The sequence below is a fragment of the Brachyhypopomus gauderio genome, chromosome 11 (assembly GCF_052324685.1).
Source record: "Brachyhypopomus gauderio isolate BG-103 chromosome 11, BGAUD_0.2, whole genome shotgun sequence".
Classification (NCBI taxonomy): Eukaryota; Metazoa; Chordata; class Actinopteri; order Gymnotiformes; family Hypopomidae; genus Brachyhypopomus; species Brachyhypopomus gauderio.
In genome coordinates this window covers 14,004,138-14,019,711 of record NC_135221.1, presented here as the reverse complement: position 1 = coordinate 14,019,711, position 15,574 = coordinate 14,004,138, and the positions used below count along the sequence as shown (strand labels likewise).

At 41.3% G+C, this 15,574-nt stretch overlaps 1 protein-coding gene across 12 annotated transcripts in view; it reads right to left on the bottom strand.

The window, feature by feature from the left end:
* Window positions 1-1,674: 1,674 nt before the first annotated feature.
* Window positions 1,675-15,574, bottom strand: part of pax6a (paired box 6a) — a 17,202-nt gene continuing 3,302 nt past the window's right edge. The window contains exons 2-15 of one of the 12 annotated variants that reach the window (XM_077022187.1): window positions 14,451-14,590; window positions 12,022-12,092; window positions 11,740-11,793; window positions 10,802-10,825; window positions 8,207-8,337; window positions 7,696-7,737; window positions 7,392-7,607; window positions 6,882-7,047; window positions 3,963-4,124; window positions 3,724-3,806; window positions 3,474-3,624; window positions 3,228-3,340; window positions 2,849-2,990; window positions 1,675-2,465 (exon numbers count right to left, since the gene is read on the bottom strand). In XM_077022187.1, the coding sequence (XP_076878302.1) occupies window positions 2,380-2,465; window positions 2,849-2,990; window positions 3,228-3,340; window positions 3,474-3,624; window positions 3,724-3,806; window positions 3,963-4,124; window positions 6,882-7,047; window positions 7,392-7,607; window positions 7,696-7,737; window positions 8,207-8,337; window positions 10,802-10,825; window positions 11,740-11,752 (1,329 nt within the window). In that variant the 5' untranslated portion in view covers window positions 11,753-11,793; window positions 12,022-12,092; window positions 14,451-14,590 and the 3' untranslated portion in view covers window positions 1,675-2,379. Of the gene's footprint in view, window positions 2,466-2,848; window positions 2,991-3,227; window positions 3,341-3,473; window positions 3,625-3,723; window positions 3,807-3,962; window positions 4,125-4,359; window positions 4,770-6,881; window positions 7,048-7,391; window positions 7,608-7,695; window positions 7,738-8,206; window positions 8,338-10,801; window positions 10,826-11,739; window positions 11,794-12,021; window positions 12,093-14,450; window positions 14,591-14,777; window positions 15,073-15,574 lie in introns of those variants that run through there. The other 11 variants (XM_077022180.1, XM_077022190.1, XM_077022179.1 and 8 more) reach the window with 11 other exon arrangements.

Genomic DNA, 15,574 nt, shown 5'->3' with positions numbered 1-15,574 from the left:
CCCGCGTGCTGTGAGGTATCTGGTGGTACGTTCTATAACGCAGCGGCTGTTCTCTGACGTTCTTTGCTGGGTTTTCTCACCCTTCAGTCAGTGAGTCAGGACGATACGCTTCCATTGCTCCACGACCTACTGACCCATGGTCGCTCCTGACGCGAGATGTGAAGTGCGGTGGACGCTGCTTTATGAAGCTGTCCCCTCCGAGCAGCTGTGTACCACCGCTCACGCTCTGTTGGGAAGCTGACATAGAGCTGTTGTCCTCTTTGTGTTCCTGTACAGTCACTGGCATAGAGGGAGTATCACACACACAGCTAGGGTCAGTATGAAGCATCATCATACTGGGATTTTCACACATTACGTATTGTGCCTAATGTGGGTTGGGAGAGCAGGACCCGGGTTGGTATTTTATACTGATGTTTTAGTCTGGTTTATGGGGCAGTACACTCCATAAACCATAATATTCATGATGTGTTCAATGATCTTGATTGTGTGCAAGAAATTACCACATGCCAGATATGGTCTTCCTATCAGACTCGGTGGCCAGATAAAAAACCATAAATGCGGAAATAGGTTAAATACGAATGAACAGCTACCGAGAGGATTAAAGCAAATCAACATGCAGAAATAACTATAGGACATCAGGTGATGCAGCATCAATAGCTCAAGTTTGAGCTGTTAACGTTCCAGAGTAAGTTTGAATAATACAGAGTTTCTTTAGTATACAGAGACTCTTTAGTACTTTGTTAATAAGGACAGCAAGAATTTGCATTGCTGTGATATTTGCAGTGTTAAATGACCATGTTTGAAATCACCTTCTTGACTGCATGAAATGCCGTCTAATCCCTAGGCTATATTTGCACGTCTGTCTCTGCTGTGTAAAATCCTCTATTGTTGTTAGTGCAGTTTGCTCTCTGAGTGCACTGCTGAGTGCACTGTTGAATAGTGCAGTGTAGAATGACCCTGAAGAGCATGAGAAAGAAGCTACAAAACTCAACAACTCTTGACTAAACTAACAAATGCCGTTTCTGCTTCTGACAATCTGAGCTTTGGTCTCAGTGTTTTTTTTTTATCGGGCTAAATGATTAATTTCATTTCATGAAATACTGAGCAAAACTAAAATGTTTTGACTGAGCAGCAGGTGTTGATGCATTCATGGTTGTTAACAAGGTCTTTTAAGGTTTTCACATTATCGAGATATATTTCACATATATGCAGAGTTGCAAAGTAGTTTATGGCAAAACATCGTAAAGTTTCAGATATAGAAAGGATTAAGTAATTCCAGACTATAAACACCCACTTTCTCCCTTAAATGTGAAATTAATAAGCTTAGGTTTGGCCATTCTCAAACATACTGAGATTTCATTTACGGGGGGGAAAAAATTGTGGTGTTATTTGAATATACAGATTTTGCCTCACTACACTAGTTAGCGTTGTCTTTTTCCTGTTTCTTGGACTCCATAGTTAACTCTGATATTTAGAGCTAAACATTATTATTTATAGTGTAGTTTGGTAAAAATCATGATGACTATTATTAGCATTTGGTCAATTTTACAATAATTTTCACCAGCCGAAGTGTCTCTAAATGAATAATGCTTGTAATATGCATAATGTATGTATAGAATATTCAGATAATTATAAATGAAATTTATTTTATTATAGAAATTGTTCTGGGAGACTTCTAGGGAAGACAAATACTTACATTTTTGACAAACAAAATTGAATTATATCGAAGACACAATCTACTGTTTTTTACCAAAAGTTAACGAAAGCTGTTTTTTTTTTTTGTCTTTTTTTTTCTTCATTTCCATTTTAGCATTCAAAGCGTTCCACATATATATATAAGTTTTTCTGCCAGCAAGCTTTGGAAACAAATGGATTGGCTTCTTGTAGAAACTGTGCAGACATGATTGCGTTGGATCAAAACTACTGCAGGTCCTCAATCATTACAATGACGGGCAGAAGTTCTTGATCTAAACCAATAATGGAGAAGTATGGCAGAAACGCTTGCGTTAAGGTTGTTCCTTCCACAGACGCAAGACCAACTTGGTTTGACAGTCCATCCACAGTTCTTTTATATGTCATAACATACAATTGGCCATTTACAAATACATCAAAATGACTGGAAACTGAAAACAGATTTTTGTTCCATTTCTTTTAACGATATAACACGGGTCACTTTACATCGAGTCTGTTCTCTGTGGATCCTTCACGTCATTGTGTCCAAAGAATGTTCGAGAACTGGCACTATCCCAGGACAAAAGAACACGGGTCCTTCAACGACTCCCTTCTCCCTCCTGTAGTGAAATACTGCCGAAGAGCTTTGCCTTGCAGCCCAGAGCGGCCAGGAGATGACGTGTGTTTCTCCCTGCTCCTGTGCCGTCTTCACTGTAACCTGGGCCAGTACTGGGACATGTCCGGTTCGCTGCCTGGCACTTGTACCGGGACGGACACTCCAGGTGAGATTAGACCTGCAACACGAGGCGATCAAGCGAAGAGAAAGGTGAGAAATGAGAGTCAAGTCCTTATGTGAATACAGTCTTGTCTATGAAATTTAAATCAAACCTTAACTGATTTTAACTTATGATGTACCATTGGCATCTTAGAAACTACAATGAGAATGCTAAAAGCACTACGTTATTATGTTACTATTATTATGCAATAATGATGTATTATGTAAACTTCATATATGAAGAACTTCACAAAATGGTATGCTGTATAACACCATTTTAAATGTTGCAACAACAATGATTTTAAAAATCTACATATACGTAAGAGGAGATCTAATGCATTATTAACAGTAGCACACATCATATTCTGTTTTCTGCCATTCACAGAGGGGGGTGTGGCTTACCCGTAGAGGTTGTGCCAGAAGTGGCCATGGACTGGCTGTTCATATGTGCCTGCATGTGAGGGGGTGTGTATGTGTCATAACTCCGCCCATTCACTGAGGGACTGGTTGGTAGCATGCAGGAATAGGACGAGGTTTGGCTTGCCTGGGGGGGGGGGGGGGGGGGTCGAAAGAGAGAGAGAGGCAAATGTGTTAGAATGCCATATATTTCATCACAGAAAAAAGACACACCTGCAAATGAGATGGATGTTGCGTAATACTGCAATTAAACGGGATTACTGCGTTCTGGCTATTAATCCTAGTCCTAGTTCTAGTCATTTGGCATCCAACATTTTGACGCAGGAGTGTGTCATATGTGGTGCAGCTGAGGTGCAGGACATACTTGCATAGGCAGGTTGTTGGCCATAGTGAAGCTGGGCATTGGGGGCAGGGCGCTGTACGTGTTTGTGAGGGCCGTGTCTCCTCTCCCCAACATGGAGCCTGATGTGAAGGACACTATTGAAATGACAGAGGGACAAAGGGGTTTTAAAGTTGTGATGTGTGGGGTTACAATGCAATGCCATAGATTATTGTTGATCGGAAGTGAACAGTATCTGTCTGTCTATCTAGGGGTACAGGTGACGTTTACCTGGCGTTGTGGGCTGTGGGATTGGTTGGTAGACGCTTGTGCTGAAACTGCTGCTTATAGGTATGTGGCTGGTGGAGTTGGTGGCTTGTCGTCTCTGGTTTCTCAGTTTTTCTTCTCTCCTCCACTTTGCTCTCCGGTTTGAGAACCACACCTAGGAGAGCACGTCATTAGTCGTCATATGGTAACGGTTACGTCGTTGGCTATTGAAATTTGTTTTTAAATATTTCAGGAGGTTGTCAAAACCTCTCACCTGTATTCTGGCCTCCGGTAAGTCGATTTTTGCAGCAAGTCTCTCCCGTGCGAAGACGTCGGGATAATGTGTTCTTTCGAACTCTAAAGCAACACAACAAAACCATGTTTAATAGTTAATTAACACGAAATGTGTGACATGATTTTACATTTCTATCGCATCATATAACACGTTGAACATGACAATTGCTTTTATTCGGCAGCCTGGATGTTCAGCGCCAGTAACGGTATTTGTCGTACCTTTTTCGAGCGCTTCTATCTGTTCTTGCGTGAAGGATGTGCGATTCCTTTGTAGTTTTCTCTTTAACTGAAGTCTCATTTGAGCTTCCTCTGAGTCTTCCCCGTTCGAGCTGATCGAGTTCGTGTTCTCACCGCCTCCGTCCGACTGCTGACAGCCATCTGCTGAAAGAAAACAACGTGCATAAACACACAAAACATAAATAAATAGAGATTTTACGAAGTGCCTAATAATGTGATATGCTCGTGTGTGGTTAAAACGGTTTTAATCTACACGAGCCCCTCGTACTGAAACACGGACTGAAACGAGCTAATGTGGGGAATGAGTTTAAGCAGCCTCGAGTTTAGATCTTTTAACCCCGTGCAACGTCGTTTGCGGAATCGCGTCAAAAATGGTCACCTTAGTCCAAAGAAGTGTTTTAAAAGTCCCAATTCAGTCGGAGAGCTTCTTCAATTACGGCCACATTCCATATGGATGTTTGAAGGCCCATTGAGGTGAGCCACCAATACTTGAATAGAAGGGGACGCTTTCACCGCCACACAATGCTCGGAGAGTTAGCGAGTGTTAAATACTCGCTCTGGGGAGGGATGGCAAACTTTCGTGGGGAGAATTTTGAAGACACAATTGAAAGAGACAACAAAAGGATTCTCTCGAGCCGTGCAGTGCCCCTCATTGTAGCACGAGGATTTCAGTCAACAGACTTTTCAGCGCAGTGTGTTAACCTTTATGCACGACCATCATTAATCACTGTCCCCGAGGCTACTTGGTTCGGCCTCACATAGGATTTATGTCTTCTATAGGCGGAGGAAGAAAAGCGCCGAGGCCACCGCCGGTGAAACGTCTCAATGCGCGGCCACTGTTAGCGCGAGAAAGGAGGTCAGGGCAGCCGACCGTGGGTCGGGATGCTTCAACCTGCCACGTCGTTGCAATCTAATGTAACTTTGGAACATATTAAAACCGTTATAGTATGAAACGTTGCCTTACATTTGTTTGGGTTTACCGAACTTAAACATATATGTCATTCACATTCAGGCAACCCCGCAAACAAGCCGAATTAGGTCATAATTAACCACATTAACTTGCATATATAGTAGACTACGAAACATTAGGAATTAGTCTGTTTTTCGTTAGTGCGTCAATAAATGAAATGGATTCTTAAACTACCTTAAGTTCAATAACGTTTATTTTGGTATATTACTAGTAGACTAAACAGTAGAAGAATCTGTTCATATATGAAATGCTGCTTGAGATGAAAGCACAAATGTTCTTTTCAGGACTGCACCTTTTTACTTTTCCGAATTAATCCTTAAAACCAAAGTGAATTCATATCCTTTTTTTTTTGCACATCTTTAAAAACTCTCTATTTTGTCCTTATTCCCTTTGTGTCTGTGTGGAAAATCCTTCTGGACTCCTAACTAATAAAGCTTAATGTAAAATTGAGCAGAACATCTGTGATCTTTTAGCTGCCTTCAGTGGTGGTGAAGCGCACTAAATCCTCTCATTAAGATGGAGCTAAGATGGAGTTGTCTCTGTGGCTGTCAGACCAGATGAGTCAACTGTTTTATCCACTGCTGCGTGACGGTCGTCCTGTTGAGATCATGTTCGTCTTCCTCGCAGTGCTGTCTGTGCTGTGTGTTTGTGCAGTGAGCTGATGGACAAGTTGTATACTCATATAAAAACTAAAGATTTTGTGAAGGAAACATAAGAGTGCCACACTAACAGGTTTTAGCCTAAACTATATTTAAAAATAAACCCTGCCACATAGATGTTTTTGTTTTTGAGAACCGCTCTATGGTGTAGACTATTTGTAAGTTTTGTCAATTAATAGGCATAAACCATACTGTAATTGCATTGAATTCTAACTATATTTTGATAAAAGACATAATATTAGACTGTGTTATACTATGGAAGATGGCATTAGGGTTGGCCTGACCTGCAACAGTCAGACTGTTGGCTGTGAATTAATGCTGTAAAATCCAAATGATAATTTGCTTAATCAGGTATGGTTATTATGTCAACTACATTTGTGCAACGGCAGCATGTGATCGGTCTGGCATCATGAATTGCATAGCTGCGTTTGCTGTGTATCAGAACTCTGTTTCCTCAAATCTCTAACTTTTCTTTTTTTTTTTGGAAGAGGATTAAGGGCTTTGTAGGAAAGTGCTAATTGTTGCCCATTGATGTGAACCGGTCAAGGATTTAATAGGTAGATATTAGGCCTTTAAGAAACGCAAGGAGCAGTCCCTCTCTTTACAGTGTCCGTCATTGTGCATTGCTCTTAAAAGTGACATGTCTAATTGGCAGGTGGTGGCGCTCCGTTTGCAGGGTTGCCTGTTCCGAGCCGAGGTTATACCGCTCTCTCTCTCCAGCTACATGCTTGTTCACGTTGCCTTAATGAGATACAAAACGTTCTCTAATGAGCAATTACATAGCGACAGAACTGTTCCCATAACAAATTCTTGAGTGTGACAGAAACATCCTTTGTACAGGACCCCCCCCCCCCCATCCCCACTAGACCCCTGATTCCAATACAAACAAGTTGAGAAAAAGGAGGGGGCGGAGGTGCAATGTGAAATGTAAACTCAATTTTTATAATTTGAAATGCAAGGGATGGATTTGTTTCAAGAACTTGGACTAACGGTATTGTGGTTCATTTATCAGTGTTTAGTCTTCCCTTAAAGAATCTTTAAAGAATCTCGTCATGGTCAACAAAAACGGAATATCATCACCAGAAATGATCTGCAGCCTCTAGAAATCCATCGTAAAATTGTAAATGATCTACAATAGCTTGTAAATATATTTCCTATTTCCTTTTAAATATAACATTTACATTTACATTTAAAAGAAAAAAAATGTATATATTTTGTTGCACATCTCAAATAACGAGCATTTCCCAACACTTAAACAGAGAATTGCCATACCTTGGTTAGGTTGTCCTGGCACCGAGGTTCCGGGGTACCAACCCGGCCGGGTCCCCCATGAACCCGTCTGTCCGTTCAGCATTCTTAGTTTTTCATACATGCCATCTGCGCCCATCTGTTGCTTTTCGCTAGCCAGGTTGCGCAGTACTCTGTTTATTGATGACACCTGAAAGACGAAAACCAAAGATAAGGCACATTAATTACGGCACCTCGCAATCTCGAGTTGGCATGTTGGGGCCCCAGTCATCACGCATGCGTGGATGTCGAAACGTGCACGCGCAGTGTATCGCGCTCGTTCTAGGAAACACTGGAGCGGTTATCCTGGGGAGCGGGTTGTTTTTAGAGTGCTCTCGTTCACGTTCAAGGTCATATTCAGACAGATAAAACAGGCTAATGCTAGATTGTGCAGTTATGTCGTGCACAACAGGGGCTAATGCTAAGATGCTGAAAGTTGTTTATTGCAGTGATGGGCAAATTCGTAACGGGATGGTATACACTTATTGCACTTACACTGGGTATGTTGTCGTTTGTGCAAATTCCCTCTGAGAGCAATCTGTCACGGATTTCCCACGCGAAGATGGACGGACACTCCCTCTTAAACTGAGCGATTTTGCCGACCACTTCAGGAGTCGCTACTCTCGGTTTGCTTCCGCCGATGGCGCGAGGTCGAATGGAGCCCGTTTCATAGTACCGTCCCAAGATCTTACTCACACACCCGTTGGACACCTAGACAGAAAAACAAAAAACACAAATCACATACATTATTTAAGAATTTTGTGAAATGTTATGTGTATGCGACCAGTAATAAGCTTACGTTTTCATTGTCCAGCACTTGGACTTTTGCACCAGCATGGGTCTATAACACAAGAAATATACCTTCAGTGGTACCAGAAACACTCTTGATGCACTTTTTAAAAATGCATTGGAACGGATTCGTTCGGTTTATTCTTGCTGAATGAGTTTTTCAGCTTGTTTGGGGTAACCAATTTGAGAGCAAAATGCAAAAGCCAAATATAATTTATAATTTAATAAATTTAGAGTTTATTAAATTCTCTGGTTTTTGGTTTTTTTTTTTAAGTAAACCACTGATCAGTTTCGGTCGTAGATATACTGATGTAAATGAGAAAACGGGATGTTGTCTGAAATTATTTTTATAATTAATTAGCGCAGTCTCAGTACGACGGTCTGTAAGCCTGGATTTGCGAATTGATGAGCATAGTTCCGCATGACTGAAAGAAAACAATAATGCAAAAAACATTTCTGGATTATTTTATGAATTTTAATTAGACTGAGCCATGCAAAACAAAATTATGCATTCCAATCACCTGCAGAATCCGGGATATGTCGCACGGTCGCGCGCCACTGTGAGCAAGCTCAACTATTTTCTGTCTTGTGGAATCGGGCAGCGGTCTACCGTTGACGAACACCCCGCCGAGCTGGTTCACTCCACTGTGACCTGAGCAGAAAAGAACCCAGTCTGATTTATCTTGGCCAACACGGAGCAAAAGCAGTGTCACTCTGCACACGAGCTGAAGAGTTCGCATAAGTGCAAAAATAAATGTTTCCACCTTGTCAACGGCCTTGTCTATGAACTATTCAGACGAAAAAGCGAGCAAAATCATTTTGAAAGTCACCATTCACCCGTCAACAAAACATGCAACCGATAAAACAGGAATAAAAAAAGCTATTTTCAAAGTCGCCATTATCTTATAATTGTCAGTGTTAATCTGTCATATGTATGCGATTGTCCTCCAGATGTGCTTGTAATATCATTATCTTATAATACAATCGTGTTATAATTACACATGCACAACATTGATTAAGCATCAGCACTCTGGTATGATCTCAACCAAAACATCTCCAACCCACTGAACCGGCATTTACGCATCTTTGCAAAGCCTTAAAAGGATCAGATGGCGTAATTCTATTTGTAGCGTTATATTTATTATATAGTAATACTTCTTAAACGCTTTCGGATTTAAAGCTCAGCCCGAGACATTGAAGTACAGAAACTTTAAATCGCATCAACCAAAGCGCCGCTTCCAGTCCATGTAATCAGGTAGTTCGAATACGGTTTTAACAACATCATCCAGCAGTGGAAAAGCCCCTAAAAAACAAACGCTAAAGGTCCCAAACCTGCACCAACACGGATGAGAAGCCCTCCTGTAGCGTGATACCGTTACTTCTCAGCTCTCATCCCTGCGAAGCCTCCCGTTAAATTGAGCTCAAGAGCACAAGCTCCTTAGCAATAAATAAGCTCCAAACATCGAAGAGGGGGAAATATGATGAGCCTGCCTGACATTTGTCTTTAAAATAAAGCTAGCTGCACGTCAAGTTTGAGCTTAATTTCTGGAAATAGGCGGAAGTCGCCCCGGATCATGCATGGGAGGCTAATTGAAAAGATCAGTTGGAGCACTTGTGGCAGACATGTCACTTTATGACACCGCTCTGCTTTTGAAAATCGCATCGTCACGACAAATAGTAGCATGATAAAACGACCCTTTCTGTCCGCATTTGGATATCGCTCAAACTAAATTTGACTCATTTACCCTTAAAGGGAAGCTTCATTTTAAGGTAGCTGGGGGCTGTGCGCGGGCACGTTCACGGGGATGCGCATTGCTTTTACTATATTGAACGTGACATGCTTTTTTCCCCCCACGAGCGACAGACCTGAATAGCTTTTACACACTGGCAATGAAATTGCGGAATGCTGCTTTGCGCCATGGATACACGCACGATAAAGGGACAATGTAGAAAGCTGGAATGTGTAGCAACCTAAACAACTTAACTACGACACGAGGCCGCATCTTTCACATCTTAACGCATAGTTATTCCTCTTGAATAATTCGACACAGTCTAATTATAGTGTATCGTGAAAAACGTGTAACGTTCCTCTGCATAAAAACCGTGGGAATCAAAGTACATCATGTCGTTATGGGCACTTAATTCAAGATTATAGGAAAACCCTGTGCAGGCAGGGGCAGAGAGGAAAGGCGTTTTGAAGATTTATTGGCTTTGGGACTACGTCCCTGATGTTCCCCTATCACCCCTTCCAAAAAAAGACCGTGACAGTACACAAATTATAATATACAACCAAACTTTCTATTGAAAGGTTGTCTTCATCATTATGAGTCCCCACGGTGAACTTTGTCGGCCTCGCCCAGTGGCAATAATTACGCGCCTTGTATTCTACTTCTAATCAATTAATAGGAAGACATATGGTGTCAATTTGGTCGTTCCGGTCTATATACACTCAGGGGTTATTAGCATAAAAGCCTGGATAGACAGCAGGGACCTTTAAGTACACCAGAGTCCGCGCCCGTGTGTGTGCTCAGCACTGCGCACGTGAGACCACACAACCCAGCGTGTTAGTTGGTCGCCGTCAATAGAAAAAGCAAAGAAATTATCGACAGAAGTCGAGCTCACTTCAAATAAATAAACAAAATAAATGTTGATATTGATATAATTAACAACAACAATAATAATATATAACAAGATATAATAATAATAATAACAAGAACTAACGATAATCAGTAAAATATGAAGAGGTATAGCCTACATTTGGATAAATACAACCGTAACGAAATCTTCAATTACACAATATTTTATCAAAGTATTTCCAGCTGCGGATCATTTGTGACATGCACATTACGTTATGAACCAAACGTCAACACACTAATCGCCGCTTAGATTTTTATCTCAACATATAGTATTTATGAAATGGGAAAATGTGATGTCGCTTTGACGATTAATTTATGTGTGTGATTCTTTGCTTGTCTCTGTGTCACAATTTAGGTCGAAATGGAGCTGCCTGTCATATATGGCTCTATAGTGAATGATCAAACATGATTCTGTTAGTATATGAAGATGGTACATATCTAACACCAAAGAAAAAAAAATAATAATGACATTCAACACACCTTCATTACAGATGTCATACACCTCTTGTCCAGCATTAAGAGAGAAAATATGTCTGTTTTATTATTATTCTGGTAAGAAGATGATACTAATAATCTTATCTTCACATCTGATCTCTCCATATGTTTAAACAATCCATTCGACATATGATAGGTTTCTGCACTGTTCCTACAAATCCTGAGAAATTTCGCCCAGCATAAGTGTGCTAAATTTATTCATGCTCCCCATAGCGCGTGTTTCACAGCGCAGCCCGCTATTTGCCTCCCACGCTATTTCATAAACATGATGGGCGTTTCATCTGAATCATGCCATGCATGTCCGTTTCTGTTCGGCTAATGCACGAGGTGGATTGGCAGCCAGTGAATTAATTCAGGCAATTCTGCAATTATTTAATAGCAAGTTAAGCAGAACGTGAACACACCCCGATGTCTCTCTCTCTCTCTCTCTCTCTCTCTCTCTCTCTCTCTCTCTCTCTCTCTCTCTCTCTCTCTCCCTCTCTCTCCCTCGCTATTGCTCACACACACATTACAAAGAGGGAATTTGAAAGTGATACTTTTAAGTAGGTTATTTGCAGTTTCACTCGGAAACCTGGAAAATGTCTTTCGGCGTGGCTAATGTAAAACACTATCGAATATAACATAGCGACGGTCCGAAACCTTGGTGAAGACAAGCAGTACAAGTTAGAGCACCTAATGACTTGTGCTAAGCTATGCCTTTCTGTTCTGGTGTCCTGATGTTTTGTATTAGATATATTAATGACTGTCAAAAAGTTTGGGTCGGCACGTCCCAACGTCTCTGTACGTTGCAACCTGCCTAATGTAATATTCCAAAACAAGTGCTTGTCTGGTTAGACTCCTGTCACGCCTTTCCCCGTATAAGCACAATCACATTCATGTCAAAGCATACTGAAAGGGGAAAAAAACAGAAAAACTCCACTTACTGTTTTGCATCATTGAAGCCACACCAGACTCCCACGTGGCCCGGTTATAGTATTCTATTAGTCATAAAGAAACAACAACCATGGTCAGTTTTCATATTTTAAAAGATTAAAATGTATCTCAGTGCAGTGATTGTCAGGCTTGCTTGTGTGCAGAAACCATACGGACATGAATATGCGGGATGATGCGTTTGCTCGAAATGAGTTACTGATTCGTGCATCAAAAATAAGAGGAAGATAATGTCTCCATAAATAGTGCTTTAGATATCCAGCGTTTAAACTTGCCTGGAAACAGTTGACTGTCCGCTTAAAACAATTTATAGACTCTCATCTGCGTCACACTAGTTAATAATTCCCTAGGACAAAGCAAAACATTTTATTAGTACACCTAACACACCTACCCAAGTATGCTTGTTGCACTACACCTGAAACTGCCATTAGCTGTTTTTCTTTTTAGATTAGCTAGTGTTTAAACGATGCAGCTATCCGGGTGCAGCCACTTTTAGCGACCTTGTAAAACTTCGAGAAATCGTTTGGTCACTTTGATGCGACTATGTCTCCATTTCCATTTCTTCGCGGTAAAAAAAAAAAAAAAACTTCAAATGTTGGTTTGCTGGGGAAGCCCTTTTTATACACTTCAGATCCACTCCTCTGGTGACACACGCTGTCTACCTCGCATGGCTGCATCGTAAAAGTGAGTCCAGGAGGGGGGTGAGGACTACCAGACAAAGCCCGCTGAATTTTAACAATGGTTCCCATTCTTCCTCTACACCAAAACCCAGAGAGCAAAACCCGAGCTCCCTAACTAGCTACACAGCTTCCAACTAAACGTACCAACAACTCTCAGAAGATACAAAGAGCTGAAGGGAACGACCCCCTCCCACTACACCCGTCTCAGTTCGACCCTTCCCTGACATAGCCCGGACAGCTCACTACCACCCTGTGCCCGTTCCCGCAATGGGTTTTTTTTTTGTTTCTGTGCGAAATAGAAAAGTAATTTCTTGTTATAAGTATTTGGACGTAATTGTGTTGCTGGTATGTGTCGTTAGGGTCTGGAAAAAAAAACGATACAACAGCGCAGTAGGGCGCTCAATTGGTAAAAGACAATTGTATTAAAGAGTCCATTCAGTACACTTGCCGAAAAGAAGGCCATTGAAGAAATAGCCCCAGCTTTGATTTTCTCCCTTTTATTTTCCCTTTTAAAGTAGATGGACTGTGTGTGTATTTACAGTTCGCATTCACAAATAAATGTATACAGCAAACACCGGGCCATGTGGACGTGCACGTGTTTCATAATGTGTGTGTCGCACCATTTATCAACGCAGTTCCAGAAAAGAATATCAATAACAATTACAACTTGGCCTAACTGAATTATAGTTTGGGCTATACATAGTTTTTAACGCTAAAGCAAATCTGTGTTTAAAGCTATTTAAAAATCGTTACAGATCACCAACAACTTATTAAAATCAGTCTAACCATAAACTTGTTTTGAGACTTGAAAAAAGTTTTTTTTTCCACAGTCTCTCTTGCTCCCTCGTGGCCTCAGTAATTTGGGTCCTTGCCTGCATACTGGACTGTAGTTAATGATGTGTTTTAATAGTGCTGCCTGCAACTCACTGAGACTAATCTGCATTCTACACGTCCTAATGTGCGACGTCAAACCCTTTAATTAAACACGCTTAATCAAGGCTTCAGTGTTATACTACAAGTTCGCATGTTGAAATGTGATTTGAGAAATAATATCCGAACAATAAAGTGAAACCAATACTAAATTTTATTACAGCCCAAAGTGTCCTTTCTATTTATTTATATTTAAATTCAAATGTAAATTTAAGATAAATGAAATAATGGGTATACGGCATTTTATTTTGTGAAAGTTAGTTACTTTATTAATAAATGTTATTTACTGAAAAAATAACCCCATGCTCTTGATAGACAGCTTATTCTGAACATTTAATTTATTTTCCTTTGGGTACATTTTTTATTTTATTTATTTAATTAATTTTTTACATCTTGTTAGTCTTAATGGTGCTTCTGTTTTGTTTATTTCTACATTTCTTATTCTAACTGTACTTGGCCTAGTCCACATACAGTGAGAGAAGCAGTCAGTTGTTCCTCGTGAAAGTTATCGTTGCTGTTCTCGTGTAAATGATTTGGAAAACAGAAGCATTCCTATAATAATTAAAAACGCTATCAAGTTCACGGTGCTTTTCGGCTAGGGCTCCCGACTGAATTTGAGTGCATGATTCAAGCTGACAATCTTCGCCGGGTCATTGCGTCTCCATTTCCTTGGGCCTCCTGAGACTTCATACTTTCTTCTGTCACACCTAAAAAATGACTAAGCATGGAAAACGCCGGACGCAAATTAACCTCAAGTATCGGTAATAAAAATAAATAAAAACTACCATGAGGATGCATCTAAAAACCTGGATTACGTAAGGCAGAAGATGTCAGTGTTTTCACGCGTCAGCCATCGCTAACCAGACTACTTTGACGAGTTTATATTTGTGTTGTCCGTAAGCAGTTTTTATTCTTGAATAAATGAAAACTTTTTGTTACCGCGAGAAATATTTCGCGAAGTACATGTACTTTTAACTTTATGGGCGTTTAAGACGAGTTCGTACGTGTATGTGCGGGGCTTGGAAATTCATACGCGTTGCACCGTTAAATTCGCCAGCGGCAAGTGGACAGAAGAGGAAAACCTGGAAACGTACCTTTCTGAGGCATGATCTCGCAGCTTTACAGTCCGTGGTGCTTCGTCTCGCCAATAAATAGAAGATGGCGCCGAGAAAGCTTTCTTAAATAGTTTGTCTTTTATAGTTTCCAACTGATGTCGCGTAGAATATAGAAACCCCTGTGAAGGAAACAGATTGACAATAAAACGGGATGTCAGCGCCGCGCGAAACTAACAATCTGCGAGAGAGGGAGAGGAAGAGAGAGAGTGGAAGAGAGAGAGTGGGGGAGAGAGAGAGTGGAAGAGAGAGAGAGAGAGAGAGAGAGAGAGAGAGGGAGAGAGGACGAGAAAGGAAGAGGACGAGCACCTATGTTGACTGGCGATGGTAGACTACTAGTGTAATAATGTATGTGTTCCTGGTCTGTGCCTGGTTTCCACTCCTCTTCAGTGGCCCATTAGCGGAGCCTGACCTCTGTCATCATCTTCCAGCAAAACACTTCCTCCTGCCCCAGTGCCAGAGCGGGAACCGGGGCGCACCGAGAGCTGGTTCAAACTCACTAATCACCCCGCACATGCAAATGCTCCTCTCGCCCACACCAAGTATTGCCATATGAAACGCTGCTGCGTCTCCATGCGCGCTGGCTATTGGACGACGGGCGACGGGAGTGTTCCTGAGTCTCAGTGCAAACTAGGAGGACGCTTAAAGTAACCCTGAACCTGACGGAACACGGGAACGGGCCGCGAACTCACGCTGCGCGCCGAACTCGGACGGGACCGTCATTAACCGTTTATGCTCCAAGAGCTTTTTGGGTGTTCTCACGTGGCCAGTTATCTCGGTGGATTAATGAAGCGTAAAATAATCCGACCGTTTTGGCCATTGATTCGTTACGTTTAAGATGTATGGCCGTGCGGTTTGAGAGTTCAGACAGAATTATGCTGGCTACATGCGTAAATCGTTAAACATGATCATTCATTTCTGCCGCCCAGTTTAGCTACAAGCATCTCCACGTGCAGCACGCGACAAACATTATTCAAACTTTATGCATTTGCTGCAGACTCCTACAGCTGCAGTTTGCTCACTGAGTAGACTATTTGAGTATATGTAAAATTAACTTTGTGGGAAAAACTAAAGAAACGTTAGGTCTAAAGAAAGATTAGGTTGCT